This window comes from Epinephelus moara, chromosome 2, assembly GCF_006386435.1.
Source record: "Epinephelus moara isolate mb chromosome 2, YSFRI_EMoa_1.0, whole genome shotgun sequence".
Classification (NCBI taxonomy): domain Eukaryota; kingdom Metazoa; phylum Chordata; class Actinopteri; order Perciformes; family Serranidae; genus Epinephelus; species Epinephelus moara.
The window spans coordinates 12257932-12276601 of record NC_065507.1 but is presented as its reverse complement, the minus strand read 5'-3'; the positions used below and the strand labels follow the sequence as shown (position 1 = coordinate 12276601).

Below are 18670 nucleotides of genomic sequence, written 5' to 3'. Positions count from 1 at the left end.
GTCACAGTGGAGATAATACCACTCCAATTTACATTTTTAGGAATTTTCATAAACAAGTACTTAAACTATAGTGTCTCTTTTAGTCTATTGTTTCTATGTAAAAGACAAACTTGGTTACAGCTCCAAAACAGCATTGTCACTTGTATGAGGTGTAGAAACAGGCTGAGGGAATTCTGAACAGCAGGAAATGTTGAATTTTTTTGTGAGAAAGAGGCCTCTGACCGATTAAACCATTATGTAAATGAAGCCGGTGCTGGTGAGACAGTGTTTCTCTCGGGGCATCGTGCAGTTGGCTCTTGTGTGACTCCTGCGACAGTTACATCTCCTCCTGGCTGTGCTTCACACAAGCGGCGACAAATGAAGACAAATGACTGAAACATGATTTAACATGATTGAATGTGTGTTTCATTCGTTATTCTGCCTACTGCACGATCAGTCAGGTATATGAGTGTGTGTGTGTGTGTGTGTGTGTATGTGTGTGCGTGTGTGCTTGCTCTGCTGAATTTTGCTGTGTAATGATGGCCACACACACACATTCACACACAACATCCTCATCTGTCTTGGCACTGTTCCTTCAAGTGAAACAGTGAAACACCATTTAGCCTCCCACTCTTTGCCCTCTCTCTTCCTCCTCTCCCCTGCCAGCATCATGTCCGCCCTGGGCGCAGCATGTGGCAGGCAGCTGGCATTATGCTGACCTTTTCCGCACCGCGCGGCTCAGCCAGTTTGAGTCAGAACTCTCAGTCTACCGTGAACCACCTGGGGCAGCGGCGCTCAGAGCCGGCCTGAGAGCCAGACATTACACCCTGAAAAACAAAAGTTCTACATGGCACCAAGAAGCTTCTTTGTGTGAAATCTGCCACTGACACCAGGGGAAATCCTTTGGGTTCAACTTCACAGATGACTTGAGCCAGCTCTGTCACTTTTAGTCACCTGGCACAGAAATATGACCACCATTAACTCATACAGTGCAATTCATCTCCATGGATGAAAACAAGAAAAATGACTGTGTGTTAAATGCTACATGGAGTTTAAAGCAAATCATCTGATTTACACTTTGCAGTCACTTTTAGGGCCCAGAGGACAGACTACATGTTTTTGATCACTGAAACATTTAAAATTAACAATCCCTTTCACATATTTAGGGCAAATAAAATATTCAGTTATGAATAATATTTATGCCTGCTAAGGTCTTTCTACAAAAAGATTCTAACGACTAGTTAAAAAGTCTTAAAAATTTAATCTATTCCTCGTCTCTCATTAAAATATCAAGACTCTATGAATTTGCAGCAGTGTTTCATTTCAAAACTGTAACCGCCAGACACATGAGGTCTGAAGTCCAATCTCAAGGCTTCATGTTTCCACATCACACTTGTGTAACAATACAGTCACCAGAATAAATATTGGCATCGTATGTTTCTGCAAGCCACGGTACGCAAGCGTATTGCATTCACCTGACAAATAAAAAAAGCCCTGTTTTTCGGGGGGTGTTCTGTTTTTTTGAGTATCTCCCAGTGTCTCAAACCCAAAACAAAGTAAAATTGGATTAAACTAAACAAGCAGGTCATGTTTGCTTTCATTATATCGAGCTCTCAAGAAAGGAATGAAAGCATCTGTTGTTCTATTGCTCTCTTAACTCAGAAAAAAATACTCAGAAAAACAGAAAAAATTACAGCGAAAAACAGAAAAAATTACTCAATAAAGATTTTTCTTTATTTGCCAAGTGAATGCAATATGCTTCCGTACCACAGATATGTAAAATGTGTATTTAAAGAAGAAGCAATTCAGGCCTCTTGTGTGCAGTGTATCTGCTTATCTGCTATCAATCTGATGTTTCCTGCCATCAGCTGCACCAAGTTATGAGGACTGATAGCACTGTGCACAGGGCATGTGCTTTTGAATATGTATGTTTCATATTTAGCATTTGAAACCTTAGATTTCTTTACATTTCGACAACGCTGTGGTTAATGTGTGGTTATGTTTCGTCACAAAAACCACTTGGTTATGGTTAGGAAAAGATCATGTTAAATACCCGTCTTTGGTGGCACAATCATGGCTAGAAATTGTTGGTCTTGAACAGAGGTCTGTAACTTGGCAGCTGTCTCATCTAGTTGTCACTATGCCACTGATTCTCAAATGGTGTGCCGCGATGCCAGTCCAAGTGTGCTGTGGGACTTTGTGATAACCACACATCATCACTGCAATATTCAACTGGGGTCTACACAAAAAGTTGTGAATGGATTTTAATTGACTGTATCAGTATGTTGTGCGCAGCCATTTCCTAATAAAGAGGCAAACTCTAGCCAAAAAATGTGATTTAATTTAATTTAATTTAAAAAAAAGCATTCACAGGGAACCTATTTGTCGCCTTTCACGCATGGGAATTATTAGTGTGTGACACATCAAAAGCCCTGATTGGCAGCCAGTGTGAGGGATTAGAACGATTAAAATGAGAAAGCCATGAGTGGGACAATGGATCGCTTTATTGTACGGAGCAAGTTACAACAACACACCAGGGAAGACGACCTACCTCCGAAAGTAGACAGCATCACGAAAGCTACCTGTCTTATTTTTCCTTATTTTTATTGTCTCATGTCCTGATAAGAGTGATAACACACGTTATAGAAGCTATTGTGCACAGATATAAATATAGGTGTGCCTTGAGATTTTGGCTCGCTCTTTGGTGTACCTTGGGCACAACAAATTTGTAAACCACCACACTATGCCATACACCATCCCCTCTACATCTTGATGACAAATTCAGGTCATATTCTTGTAATCGGAACTATGTTAGTTTTGGAAACATTGGTTGTTATAAAACGTAAAAATGTAACATATCAGTGATTTGCAGTAACATACAGAGCAAACTTTTTTCAAACCAGACCAGTTGTGATGTCCCCAAATCAACCTGTCAAAGTCAAAATAAAAACAGTACTTCATAGGAATATATGACATCAAGCATCACAAATGATGCATGAATCACAAAGTTAAAAACAGTAGCGGCTGAAAACTCTGACTGAGAAAACTACATCTAGCAAGGTAAGCAAATTGGAAAGTTAATCCATGTGAGAAGGATGCCTCCATATGAGATAAGTAAATATGAGGAAGCTTAGTCAGCAGAAGTGCGACTTACAGCTGGAGTTGGAAATGGTAGCACGTATGGGGAGATATAGGTGTTACTGCACAGATTAGAGGTTAGAGTGTTGACAGATAATCTAACACAGGCTATAGCAGGACAGAGCATGTCAAAGCTAAAGGCCAAAGCAGGTACAGAAAACATGATCATCTTAATGTACAGGGTATCACTGCCCTGTCACCTGTACTACTCCTGACCAAAAACCAATTGCCTTCACACAGTGACTGAAGCATCGTCTGTTTGAGGACGCTGCACAAGACAACCTGGTGAAGGTCGACGCCTCTAAGCAGGCTAAAGCTCACGTCCCGTGAGAACTGGGAGTTTTGATTCAATTTACAGTACTGTGCTCATCTCTTCATATGTTGCACACTTGGTTGTGATTTATGATTTTTCAGACTTGGGTTTATAATGAAAGGGGAAACAATTCTGGATAAATGTGTGTGAAAGTGTCGAATTAAAAAAGATTTGCATGCTCTCTGTTGGTAAAAGCAACTTCAGTTACCTTGCTGGTGCCAAACTCTTATAAGTGGGTTTTCATGGGAGTGGAGTGGACTCTCAAGAAGATACATGACTCTTTTATGAATGATATCAGAGTGCAGCTACTGTAATTGAACAAGCGTGTGCAGTTTCAGTGGTTTTTCCGCAAGAACTTGGAATAAATATTTTAATTTCTGTGATACTGAGTTGGTGATGATTTACATTTTCTCTCAAACTTCAAAAACTGGACTCTGATGTATAAATGAATCACATTTCCTTCTGTGTTTCAGTATTCTGGTCGACAGTCGAGCTAGGAACCTGCAGTCCTGGCGCTTCAATACAATTTAGACTAAAAAGCCCGAATATCTGAGTCTTTGAAGATATTTAGCAAACCAAATTTTAAAACTTTTATTTCGTCCTCGCAACAGAATGAGTTCGTAAATAATTCAGTAATTCGTCACTGTCCAGTAAAGTTTGATCAGTTCCTCATTAGATTTAATTCACCAGATTTTGTTCCCCTTTCCTGTGACAATTCTGAGAAGCTGATCAAAAGCCTTGTATGGTCTGACAGTCATGAATAAACATCTTTTGACAGAGAAAATATCCATCGCACACACACAAGAAAAGTTTTCTGAACTGTTCATGCTCGAGGGTATCCTGTAATTTTTCTACTTTGAACATATGTGACTGTGCGAGAGCTTTATAGTAAGGCTTGTGTTTTTTAATCTTGATAAAGTTTTTCCTTTACAGTTGTGAATTTGCAGCGATGTTATCAACCTTTATAATTCTACAGACCTACACACTCACACACACTCCTCTGTTGTTGTTTAAGAGCTCTCAGTGGTGACAGATATAGTTATGCTGTGTGTCTTCTACCCACTCTCATGCTATATATTGAAGCTGAAATGGGGGTGGGTTTGACTCTTTAGGAAGTGAAGAATTTTTTCCAGCAACCCACACTGATATAGCAACACACACTCACTCTATAGGGGGTGGGAAGGGTCAGGAAGGATATGACACATGTACACTAGCTTGTGTGATTATTTACTAAAAGTCACATGTGTGTGTATTAATGTGTGTCTGCGTGATTAGTATACAACTTAGCAATGTTGTGCACGTGACTCCTCACAGAACAGGCATGAGTGTATATCCTGCGACTGCACATGCCTGCTCATATGTGACTCAGACCCCTGACAATCCCTGCTGACATTACTGTCTTGAAAAGGCTGTCACATGAAGAAAATGGTACGCTGTGAAACCAGACAACCTAAGGCATCCATTGGTACCAACCATGTCATGCTGCCTTGTTGGGAGGGAGCTAAATATGATTCAAAGTTAGGCTAAATGTTGGTGGGGGAAAAGCTGGCATGGCCATTTCCCAACCACAGTAGCATTGTTCTGGTGGTCCATTTTATGTCCTGTTATGCTGACCAGAGTTATAACTGACCTAGTCTCTATATACAGACTCTACATTCAGTGAATGTAGAGTCTGTAGGCAAACCCCGGAGATCTTGCCTCTGGAAGAAGAGCGGAAGAGCCCTGGTTTCCGGTTGTAGGCTGTTTGTAGTCCGTGTGATACCGACAATCACGTTTGAGCCGGCTGCAGTTGTTGCCAGGTTAAATGGTCCATGCGGTGAACTAATGAGGTGGAACATAATTGGCATCACTGCAAACTCTGAATCCATCGCAATAGTTCAGCATATTTACTTTTATATAAACGGAAGTCGGAAACGGAAATTAACCTCCTCCGCCCAAATCAAACCAGAATGCCAAAAAATCGGGGGGCTGCCCCCAGAGGCTGTATTGCCGAATACAGCCGATGGGTTCCGAGAATGTAACTGACCAGTCTGAAGTGCGTCAAGGTCTGTGTGGTTATACTGCAGCAGCCTGGTGTTGTTTTTAGGCAATTTAATGACAGCAAACAGTGAACTGTGTGCGTAACATCACTGCGTTCACAGCACTCCTTAAAAGCTTAATCAGTCCTGCTGCCTTTAGACGCTGCAGTGACTTCATGTGCTGAAGGAGAAGCTTAAATCTGGAGCATTATTTAGCACCCTTCCCAACAAGCTAGCATGACATGGTTGGTCCGTAGCTTGAAAAATCAATGCACCACAATCTCTTGAAGACAGTAATGTTGTAATCTTGGCCAACATGCGACTGAGACCCACTGGACCTCCATCAATATTGGCTCAAGACTGATGGAGGTCACGTGTGTGTGTCTGCATGGCCGCATTAGTACTAATCACAAACAGACACACATATACACGTGAGACTTTCAGTAAATAATCACACCTCCTCTGGAGAAAAAAACAAAAACACCTGATTAAGCTACAAGTGGCCGTTTTATCAAAAGGTTTACTGGTGTGTGTGTGTGTGTGTGTGTGTGTGTGTGTGTGTGTGTGTGTGTGTGTGTGTAACCATTAGAACCAGGATGCAGGGGAATTACAACACCACAGTAGATTTGTTGGTTTAATAAGAAAACAGGCCGAGCTTAATAGTTCAATTCCCAGCCCTGCTCTGAATTTAATGTTGTTTGTTTTACTTTTGCCAAGTTTTAACAAGTCACTTAATTAAATGTGTAAATGAGTTCTTGCAAACTCATCTATTCTACAGAATACAACAGAAATGTTCTTTGTTTTGTTTTGTTTTTACAGATGGTCTCTGTTTTGTCGTTATTTGTTTCGTCCATGTATTGTGTAACTAAGTAAGGCCTGAGGGAGAAATGCATTATGAGAAGTGAAGCCAAGAGACTACTTACCAAGTCCTAAGCAAGATACTCTCAGTCCTGACTTCCCAAGGTTCCTGCAAAAACAGAAAGAAAAAGGGATTACATGTCTCGTCCTAGAGCTGCAGCTAATGGCTGTTTTCATTGTCATTTAATATGCGAGTTTTTTTCTTGATCAAACGCTTGATCAGTTGTTTTGTCGATAAAATATCGGAATATGATGAAAAATGTCATAAAAGGAGTAAAGAAAGTAGAAAACATTTACATTTAAGAAACTGGTATTTAACTTTTTTTCGTCTTTAAAAAGTTGCTCAGTCTGATTCATTGATTATCAGATTAGTTGACGATTAATTTAACAGTTGACACAATTAACCAAACGATTAATCGATTCATCGTTGCAGTTCTATCTTGCAGATGCAAAATCAAATGCATGTATTCAACAAACTAAGTCAAAGGATCTTAAAATTAACGTAGTCGATCAGTATTGATGGTTTTGGATCGTATATGGTGACATGGACGATATTCAAAGAATAAAACCACCCCATTACAAACTCTACTTCAGTCCTATTCAGAATTGTATTTCGTTGGCCATTTCAATCTGTGATAGATTAAAAAATGTGCTACATGATGTAAAGGAGACAGACAAGTTAATAATAAGAAGGCCTTCCATTTTCCTAAGAGGCTGGATGCGGCTCGCTCCAGATAATCACATGACAGGTTGACAGTCCTGATTTCTCCACAGGAAATTGAATTTCACCTTCCCGGACTTTAAAGTAGATGCTCTCACACTGTCAACCTCCCGTCATGTGTAAACAGGTATGTATGTATGTATGAGAAAGCCATTTAACGTTAGTTTCCTGTCAGAACAAACACCCAGTGATAGAAAGATAGCGAGAGGGAAACAGGATGAGAGAAAAAAACACTGATCGAACACTAATCAAAACAACAACAAAAATATTAATGAAAAGAAAGTTACAACTTGTTTACTGCAGCACAGTGATGAAGTGTGTTAATGTGTGTGTGTGTGTGTACTACCGACATTGAATGCATCTTATTAGCTCAATCACCTAATTAGCTGTGTCATTAAAACCACACACAATCTCTGCTTAACATTAGACTTTCTTGGAGTATACAGTATTTACATGCATCCCTAGATATTTAAATTAATTAGTCTGTCCTTCTACAAAGCCACACCTGCATTTGCAACCTCATTAACCCACAAAAATCAACTCCGTTAATTGCCCTTTTACCCTGTTCAGCTGCAGATCTCCTCTGGAATGAATAAATAAATAATAATTAGGATTATAATTATGACCTGTATTATTGTAGCTGATGTGGCTCGCATGTCACTACATGGTATTAGACATCTAAAGGACACAAGTAACATCAACATTCGTTTTGAGTAGGCGTGGGACGTATCACTGTATCACAGGATACCAGGGTATTTAGAAATCCTGCTGGTATGTTTTTCTGTACTACTGTCAAAAATACACAGTCTTCTTTGTACTCATATGTAGTACACATTACGCACCACCAGAGGTCAGACTGGTGGGGATAATGTTACAGGACTGCAAACAGCCAGGCAGCAATGGCACAGAGACCGCAGGGTCTATTTCTACATCTAACTCTGCGAATTAAGGTTTTTTTTCCCACCAAACCGGAGCTGGCGATTGTTGGAACAGTAGACTGACTAACTATACAAGTAACAAGGCTAACAAAAATGGTTTTGGTGAGTTTTATTTTGTTTCTGTCGAGTTTGAATGAAGTGTTTTATGATGAGTTAACAAGGCAATTAAGGAAGCTCTAGTTTGGTGAAAAAGAAGGGGTTTGGTGGAGAGCACTGCACATAAATAGCATCATATACTGTAGGCTATACCCCAGTGAAATTTCAGGAAGGAATAAAAAACATACGAACTGCCCAAGCCTAACTTGGCGTCAAGTTTTTGTCCACTAAACATTCTGCTTCTAGTTTTGTTTTGTTGCTCCTGAGGTAAATATCTGGCCCTTTATCTGCGAAATACTCAACTATGTTTACCAGCTAGTTGCTAACTTTGTCTTTCTGTCATTTGGTGTTAGACAGGTAGTACACAGTTAGGTTTGAAGAGCTTTTATGCCCAAAACAGCCACCTGCTGCACCTGAAAAAGGTTGCTGAAGATGGCAGTAGAGTGAACCAAAATAATACAAGCTGTGGGTCGTACAAAAGAAAAAAAGCAAAACAATGAGATGAAAGGTGCTTGACTTAACAAAGAGAAAGGCATAGGCTCACTCTCAGATTACAATTATACAGCAGAAGTCCTTCCTGTCTGTTCCACTACTGTGGGCGGACTGGCAGATCCCTGCCATGTCTGATCAAGCATGAGGAACAGTTATTGTCCTGTCATGTCAGCTTCCTGTGAGGGCATTCATAGACTGATGACTAAACCAATGCTACGACACACACACACACACACACACACACACACACACACACATTTAAAGCAGATGAGTTTTGAGCAGGTGCAAGGCCAAAACCAACGCTCCAATTCATCAGCTTGTGGGGAGTATAGGTGGCACAGTTTAGAATATGTTAGGTCGGCACTTTCCGACTTGCTCAGGAACCTTATTTAGGGAGGAAACTTGAGCATTGATCTCAAATTAAAAGCCCACGTCATCATTTTTATTTTAAACTTTCTATATTTATCGCACTTTAAAACGTGGAGAGTACAAGAAACTTCTGTGCTCCACACTGTGAACACCTTGAAGAAAAACAGGTTATGAACTTATGTCACAGTTAAGGTTTGAAACAACTCATAAAACAAGTAAAGCAGGATGCAAACAATGCAGAAATTACTTTTTTTCAGGACAAAATGCCCAACACTAAACATCATATTTGTTTCTCTAATCTTATGGGGTACAGTACATGTTGTTCTGTTTCCAGAAAGCCAACATCAGCAAAACTTCAAATACCAGATCCAATAGGTCACTCATTGCAAGTTCATATGGAGGTCTGCCTTCACATAAAACAATGGAAAAGTACAGACTCATTCAGCTTTAAAACCATCGCTAACTCTATATAAGTAATTTAATCTCTCACATTTTAAGTCTCTGTAAGGTTTGTATTAAAAGCACAAGCCTGGCCTCATTAAAAGCAGCAGATTTACAGGCTCAGCCTTGTGTATTGATTGAAGAGTACATTATTCACAGCTGTCAGCGATCTTTCATTTTCGCTCACCTGTCAGAACCATTTTAGTTATTCATTGCTGACATGTCACCTCTGTATCCTTCAATATCAGAATAGTTAATTGGGCATACAAATCAAGCCACCCTCAGAAAATCGATTCTGGATGATGCATTAGATTCTCTGTAACCTACAAAATATCCACAAAGGACGCTGAGCTTTTTGGACGAGATGCCCTTGAACAACAACTAACAAGAGTTACTTTATTTACAAACAACACTAAGAGAGGATCATCTATGAATATAGTTAAGCCTTGTTTTGAAAATGTGCTTTATCCCATTCACACAATGGTTATGGCTTTGATTTCTACGGCTGTTTTTTCTGGTTTGGACCCAGGGGTGGTGAGCCCTTCTCTATGGAGTTTGCATGTTCTCCCTGTGTTAGCATGGGTTTTCTCAGGGTACTTCCTCCCACAGTCCAAAGACATGCAGGTTAGGTAAATTGGTGACTCTTGTCTGTCTATGTGTCAGCCCTGTGATAGTCTGGCGACCTGTCCAGGGTGTACCCCGCCTCTCACCCAGTGTCAGCTAGGACAGGCTCCAGCCCCCCTGCGACCCCTAACAGGATAAGCGGTTACGGAAAATGAATGAATTAATTATTTCTATGTGAAATCTGCATGTTCCCTAATATTAATGTGGGCTCCTTCAACAGTATAGGTTGTAAGTGAGTGGAAGGCAGTTGAGGGGGAACACCACCTAAATTAAGAATTTCAATATAATTCCCTGGCCTATGAATGTTTAATCAATATTTGTGAACATGAGCTACTCTCTCTCAGAGCCAGAAACCACAGAGGTAAGTCTCACACTTGTGAAGTCTGGAGCTGCTCCAACGACAATGAATGGAAGCCTGACTTTGTGGACCCACAGAATGTTAGTGTTCTTTTTTTATAACCAAATTAGCAAAGAGTAAATGTTCCAATATAATCCGAACATTTCCCTGTGAGTACTTGGTGTCATCTACAACATCTTTCACCATTCACTGTCTGTGGAGCAGCTCCAGTCTTTATACCTGATGACATCACAAATTTGAGTTTCAGCACTAGTTTTTGGATTTGTGAGAGAGTTGTGCATGTTTTCTGTTGTTTTTTGGAGTGTCTTAGAACAGTGGTTCCCAAAAATAGTGGGTCGTGGGACTGCAAGTGCCTCACGAACGTGTCAAGTTTATTTTTAAGTACAGTGAATTTCCAGCACAGAACTTTTATTTTGAAGTGCCGTTTCTTGCTGTAGATTGAGTGAATAATGAACAGCTACTTAACAGAGACAGCAAACTAGCTTGAGACATGGCCAAACACAAGTATGACACTGAATATATTAAACTGTGTGGACCTTGAACTAATGACTAAGGAGAAATCTGGACGCCGTGGCTGGACCAGTTGTGAACCACTGTTTTAGACCGTAGAAATGAAACTCAGCGCAAGACTTTCTTTGTCAGTGGACCAGGACAAGTTCAACAAAGGCTCATTCCACTACTCATCCAGATCATCAGCACATCTACATCCTCTCCACATCTTCTTCACATCTCATCCTCATCACCTTTACCATTGCCAGTGTCTAGACCCTAGTGGGGTTCCCCATTCAACTATAGATTCATCACCGTCTCAATGGGGTCTATTTACCAAAGACTTTTTACAACTTTAAAACAACTTTCTATAAAAACAAGTCTCTCCTGATTGAAATAACATGTAGGCCTATGTAATTTGGAAATGGGCATAGTTCACCTTTAAGTGTTTACATGAATGAATATGAGCATGTTCAGGTGTAATCTTGCAGTTTGTCACTAAATATTCGCAGGATCAGGCTCAAGCCCTTCCAGTGGAGGGCAGGTTTAAAAAAAAAAAAAAAAAAAGCATGAATAAAAGTTACGCTTTTCTTGCCCTGAAAAAGATAAAGCCATTTTAAAAAAAAAAGTTTAAGGTACAGGCCTGCCTACAGTCAGGGCAATCTTTTGAATTTAGATCATGGGACCCAGAGGTGCTGAGTCAGGCATTGGATGCCCCGGAGGGGATTAATGATGATGTCGCTGTTTCCCAGCCACGACCATGAATGATTACGATACAGGAGACCTTTATTTCAGGCCTAAAGAGGAAAGCTTGGTGGGAGCCAGAGCAGAGCACAGACAGATCACCTATCAAAGCAAAAAACTGCACACTGTGATGAGTGATATGACAACCAACAATCAATTCAGACACAGCACTTTTTGTTGCAAATGAACTGATGGTGGGTTATGTTTCTGGTGACTGGGCACTTGGGTATACTTTCTTCCGCTCACTGTTTGACCTATGTTAACTGAGGTAATAAAGAAACAAATTACTTCTCTCAAATCGGCTCAGATGGCCCAGATACTGCTGAACCTACACAATGCATCCCCTCACTCAGCTTTCACAGGGGTAGATTGCAAGATGGATGAAAGAACAGCAGTGAAGAGGATAATAGATGAGATAGAGAGAACGATGCAGAGAAGAAGAAAATAAGATTTCCCCACTTGGGAGATGGAGTGAGAAAGTGATCTTCTCCCTCATTTAAAACCCCTTTCAATTGGCTCTTCATAGATATGCAAACACTTATAGCCACACATATAAATTACCAACCCCCACCGCTAAACACACACACGCTAATACAGACGTCCTCGCCCATCAAATATTTATTGAAATACGAACCCCCCCGTGGCCGCTTTTCCAAACAGATCTCCCATAACAAGCCTTCCCCATCAGTGAGGCTATTCATCTCCACTTAAACATGTCTTCATTTGCCTGATGATGGACAGTAATGACTTTTTCTAATACCCCGGGTACTATGGCAATATCATCCTCACTCTTCATCTGCCAAAACACACTCACTCTCTTCCTCTGTTTCCCTCTCTCCTGCATGTCACCAGTCATCCCCACAGATCTGTCACTGATTCGCCCATTACCTCCTCCACTGTAGTGGTGGGGGAGCTGCTCAGTACTCAGGGAAGAAAATAGGTTATGCTTTGAGTCTGCATTTTAAACAAGATTAGATTTTAGTAGACAGTTGGGTGTAACTGGCCAAGAAGTCACATTAGAAGACGGAGAGAAGCCTCTAAATTTGGAGAATGGCTTTACTGTTAAGAGCTGAGGTGACAAGTTGCCTTTTTCTGGTTTATCAGTCTCATTGTGAGATTAATTTTGTTGATTGAGGCACTTTACTAGACTGAGTGGTCATTTATGTTCATAACTTAAACTAAACTGATTCGATTTGATAATTTTGTACATATTTTACAAGTAAGACAGGTGAGAATGTCACATCTTGGCAACTTCATCATCTGATCTCAAAACTGTTTTTTTCATTAAGACATGTTATTGATGCTTCCTTGATTCTTTTCTGAATTTATTGGCTGGACATCACTATTCACCTTGTTTACTGTTCACATCTACATTCACTGGTGGCAGTGGCCGATGTTTTTCTGTTGTATCACACCAATTTTGCGCAGGATAAAAAGCAGGGCTTCAGACTAACAGCCTCAAACCTAAACTAATGAGCAGGTACATGAAGAATACAACGACTGTTTGGCAAATTGGCTCTTTGATCTCATTGTGTGCGACAAGATGACTACTAGCAGCCAGTGTCCGGTCCTCCCGGGGACAACAGAAAACATGTTTGGGACGAACAGAGAGCTTCCTCGGGACACCTTTGGGACAAAAGGATGCAGTAAACTCACTATCCATGCGTCAGAGGATGCACTCTATTATTTCTCTGATATACAGTAGCTGCATTATGAACAAAGAATCTGTTAAAAGCAGAAGGAGGAGAGCTAGTTAATGTTACATGTTAGCAGCCGGTGGCCACAACTACCAGCTAACAGAGGTTGCACTGAGTTACGCTATGATTAATGACCAAAGGTAAATTATAATGTTGTCATGATGTGTTCAAATGTTAAATTAAAAAGGCTTTTGAAGCAGTTATTAAAAGATGTTTTTCATGTGCATGGTTATATCAAAGTTTGTTGCATAAACTTGTATGATTGAATTGGTGCTCGTGCAAAGAGTTTAATGAAGGACTACTGTAAAATAGATCAGTTTTTTTTATAGTGTAGATTTCTTTGTTTTTGTGGCACAAAAGGGGGAATAAATAACAACAAAAAACAAACAAAAAACCCCCGCAAAAAACAATATAAAAACATCAGTATCGGTACTGGCTATCGGCCAAATTGTTATTTTAAACAGAATTTTGAAATCACTGCATCCCAACCCTCAGATTGTTTTTATCAACCTTTACGCTGTCTCCTTTCTTTCTTCTTTGGCATGTTATATTCATTTATTTGTAACTATAAAGCACTCGTCACAATAGATTTTGGAAAATGTCATCCATCCATCGTTTATCTGTAACTGCTTGTCCTTTCCAGGGTTGTTGGAGCCTATTCAAACTGACACTGGGTGAGAGCTGGGGAACACCGTGGATAGGTCGCCAGACTATTATAGGGCTATTATGACAGACTATTATTCACGCCACATTCAAACTTAGAGGCAGTTTAAAGTCAACTATTAACCTAACCTGCATGTTTTATTTTTGTAGAGGAAGCCAGAGAACCTATCACGCAGAGAACATGCAAACTCCACACAGAAAGGCCCGAGCCAGGCAACAGGTTGTAACCCAGAACCCGCTTGCTATGAGAGGACAGTGCTAACCACTTCCACTAAATGCTAAATAATTGCATTTGATACTTTGCAGTAATGGGTCACTCTGTTAGAAAAACACTCTGGACACCTTTTTGATGATAACTTTTTTGATTTTGATGAAACCTAAGACAGCCCATAAATAATTTACTAACTTGGCTGCCCTTGTGAGTGCAGTCAGTGTTGGTCAGTGTTTTATTTTCTGAGTGTGCTTTTGCTTATAGGATTTTGTGGATGCCTTCCAGAGGGATTGTTTTCACTTTTGTGACCAATTTGAAAATGAACACTGAATTGCTGTTTAGGATACGGACAAACAGTTATGAGCCACAAGAGACTGTCTGACACACTTCTCTGTCGGGTGTAAAACAGTGTGTGTGTGTGTCAGAGAGAGTGAATGAGACAGGGAGGAAGGAAGCAGGAGTGCATGCCTAAGGCCACCTGAGCTCTAGATAAAGTAGGTTACAATGTTACAGTAATCACCAAAGTTCTAATCTCCATAAACGTGTATCTGCATGTGTATGGAGAATCTGCAGGCAACGGTTCAAGATTTTGTATCAGAAGCATTCTGGTTTCCATTTGTAGTCCGAGTATTAACGACCAATCATGTGTGAGCAGGCTTTGGTTGCCTGCAGGTAAAAAATCTGTGTGGAGAGCAAAAGAGGTAAAACACACTGGCTGAAATCCAATCTTGGAAGCAACTGGCTATCATTTTTTCTAATTTACCTGCATGCATATGCAAATATCTGTGTATAGAGATCAGCCAAAATGATCTCTGGACCTCTGTCAAGTTGCTTATTGAACTGTAAATAATGAGCAGCGCATGAAAGAGGAAAAATCCACTGGCTACACTGGATCTCCCGAAATACTGGCCATTGCCCGCAAAGGCTGATTGCCGTCAGACAATAGCTGATGGGTTTCAAAGTTGACCAAGTTTTGGTAGCAGACATTGCTTGTCTATGGTGACACTTCAGACTTTGGGGAGATGACAGCAGCAGTTACCTCACTGTGCCTCGTTTTTCTTTCACCACTGTTGTCATAACTCTAATTAACCACTGATTGACTGTCCCTCTGTCACTTGTTGTGGCTGCCTCTGCCATATGAGCTTTGTCTTCATCCATTTTTATTGCTGTCTTACGGCCTATGTCCATATAGCGTGATTTTCTGAGTGCCAGCGTCTTTTTTCAATTGTTCCCAAGGAGGAGAGCACATATGAGGCCACCTAGAGAACAAGCGACATTCTCTTTATGAGAGCATTATGGCTTTTTTGTGCGACCTCTCCAAGCACTCCTAGTGTTTCAGAAAGGCGCTGGTGTTGTCACTGCACCCCCCCCTCCTCCTCTCACACAGACCAGCAATCTCCCCATCCTCTCACCCTCTTTTTACCTCCTACCTACTTGCATGCCATCATCTTTTAAACATGAAAACTCTCTGCAACCAGTCCACTGTGCACAATCATCCCTATTAATCACATATTCAACTCTGAGGGTCTGTCAAGTTGCCTGATAGATGCAGCATTTGGCAAAAATCTCAATTGTCTCATAGTTGCTGCTGACTCCTTTTTTCTTGTTTTCTCCTCTAATTATCTTCAACCTCAGATTCATCCAACTTCTCTATACGCATCTTTGCTGAGTTTCCATTACCAGAGGAAATAAATGGGCCAAGTCCAGTTGGAGGTCTGTTCATGTGACACAGATGTAGAGAAGAAGAGACAGTGGGAAGACTTTTCTATAGATTTAAGCTATTCTGGGGAGAGAATCTTACATATACATTTCTATTCATTAATGTAAGATATGTGTGCATGAAATCATGGATTGGTAAAAAGGCTGCAATGGTAATGACTTCACTTGAGAGGAAGAGAGCCATCTGTAGATAATCATCATGCTGTGTGGACTAATTATCTCTCCATATCTAATTGACTGGGTGATTAAGAGAGGGAGATAGTTGTGATGACTGGAAAAAAAAGAACAACAACTAAAAAGCCCAAACAGATCTGATGAGATATCATCTATGACACAGTTTATTCAGCCACGTTAATGAAATTCAGATGAGAAAACAGGCAATTCTGTAACCTCTGATGAAATGTCACAACTGACAAGTCATGTCAGTTGTGCTAGTTTAATGCAAATATGTTGGCTGGACAGAAAACTGGAAAACTGAATGGAGTTGCTGCGACCTCGTAAATGCATGCATCCATATTATTGGATACTAAGTGGGTAAAGTCAAATAATAAACAGCTATAAACGTCTGATAAGTTTAGACAATTACACTACTTCACTGTAATGCAGCCTATGAAACCAGGGAAAGACAACACTTACGATATTACGATATCCAAAATCTCAGAAGATATCTAGTCTTGAATCACAATATATTGCCCAGAACTACTTCACACACATACACACCCTCACAACTTGACCTCCATGCCCAATTTCAGGGCCTCCTGTTGCCGCCAAGAGCTGGGAAATTTTGGGGACCAACCAACCGACCGAGAGCAAGCTTAACAGCTGCTGCTACAAAAACACAGCAAGCAAGACACTGATAAACTGCTCCAGGGAGCCACATCAGAAAAAGCACGTGTTCAAAGATGAAAACTGGTGAGTTGTGTATATGGTGATTAATGATGCACCAATTATAATAAAGATTTAATTATAATTGAGGGTGAAAAATGAGAGTGATAAAGTTGCCTTCAGCTTCCTGAGTGAGAGAAAAAAACATTAATTAATCACACTCAAACTCTGGATAGATACAGCAGATAGTCTCATAACTGCCCTCCTGCTATTTCTGACCTTACACTGACCTTTCCGTGATTCGTTACACATGTCCCTCTACACTTAGTGTCATTTTAAAAAAGACAAATAAAGGGGGGAAAGGAAGTAATAATGACTGCAGATGTCCTCTTGAATGTTCTTTAAACTGATATACTTACATTGTGACTATAAAGATTTTCAGCGAAATCATAATTTATTTCTTCATAAGATTCAAAAAGCGTATGCATCACTATGAAAGTGGTGTCACATGGATGAACAGGAGAATCAGCTAAATACTAATCAGCTGCTTTCTCCCTTTCCAAGTCTAATGTACCCGTAACTACTCAGAGCAACAATTATTTACTGGGCAACAGTGAGAGAGACTGAATGCAAGCTACATCAGCTCAATCTAACATGAGGAAAACACTTTGGAAATTTTCCTTCAGTCTAATGCAGGGGCGTCAAACATATGGCCAGAACAGAGAACATGAATGAACTGTTGGCAGGTTTGAGTAAACATAAGTCAGGTTTTAGTTTTAGCTTAGAGAGCAGCATTGCAGATGTGAAAGCTAGCTACCTTACTGCTAATAAAATAGCATCAGCATCAAAGCCGTACTCTGAGGGTGAGTTTGCTGAAAAACAGACGTTGTTGAAATTGCACTTATTTTACTTTCATCCTTCAGCCTTTATCTCAGACTACCCATCATTTGTTTTGAAAATGGATTGTTCATTAATTGTTTTCAGAATGTAAGCTACTTGTTACATTCCTTCTTGACACTAAAAGAGGGGAAAATTTGAAGGCTTTGTTATTTACAGGTTATTACGCAATGGTTTTACTGGTCTGGCCCAGTTGAGATCAAATTGGGCAGTATGTGGCTCATGAACTAAGATGCCTGGTCTGATGATATTCTGTGTTTTTCTAATTGTCAACGTATCCCATGAAAAACGAAACAAAACAAACAAACAATCAATTTATTCTACTAACAACACTGGGTGACGTGCTCTTTTATTTTTGATGAACCTGGGCACTGTATTTATTTTTGATTCAATCCCACATTCACGGTCTGAAGACTCAGTAGAGCACGAAGGTTTAGAGTTATGCAACAAATCCACAGTTTACTTCGGTTTGAATAATGTCGCCTGCAAACTACTATGCTCGGCTGAAAGTCAGAGACTAATTCATTGCTTGTTTGTTGCTCTTTTTGTGTGTATCCTACTGACTCGCTTATTGCCACTGCTTTGCACTGCACTCATACAGTGCTGTCAGGATGGCGTCAACGTAAAAGTGTAGTTCCCTGCTGGTTAACACCAAAAGCTCTGTCAGCACTGTTGCCGTTTATGAAGTTAGCACTGTTAGCTGCTAGCCGACGGCTCAGGCACCTCCACGTTGAGAACCATGTGCAGACAAGTTATACGCTCTGAATTTTGCACAGAGCCCCTTTAAGTTCCTCAAGTAGAAAAGGGATACTCAACTTGCCTTACCCAGGGTCCACTTTTGCAAAATGAGAGAATGCTAGGTGACAGTTAATGATTCCTGATGTTAAATTCAGACAAAACTGAAGTTATTGTTCTTGGCCCCAAACAACTCAGAGACTCTTTATCTGATGACATAGTTTCTCTAGATGGCATTGCTCTGGCCTCTAGCACTACCGTAAGAAACCTCGGAGTAACATTTGATCAAGATTTGTCTTTTAATTCTCATTTAAAACAAACCTCACGGACTGCATTTTTTCATCT

At 40.3% G+C, this 18670-nt stretch overlaps 1 protein-coding gene across 3 annotated transcripts in view; it reads right to left on the bottom strand.

The window, feature by feature from the left end:
• Positions 1-18670, bottom strand: part of kcnab1a (potassium voltage-gated channel subfamily A regulatory beta subunit 1a) — a 160986-nt gene that overhangs the window by 46347 nt on the left and 95969 nt on the right. For all 3 annotated transcript variants that reach the window (XM_050033359.1, XM_050033350.1, XM_050033367.1), the window contains exon 2: positions 6372-6415. In XM_050033359.1, the coding sequence (XP_049889316.1) occupies positions 6372-6415 (44 nt within the window). The remainder of the gene's footprint in view (positions 1-6371; positions 6416-18670) is intronic.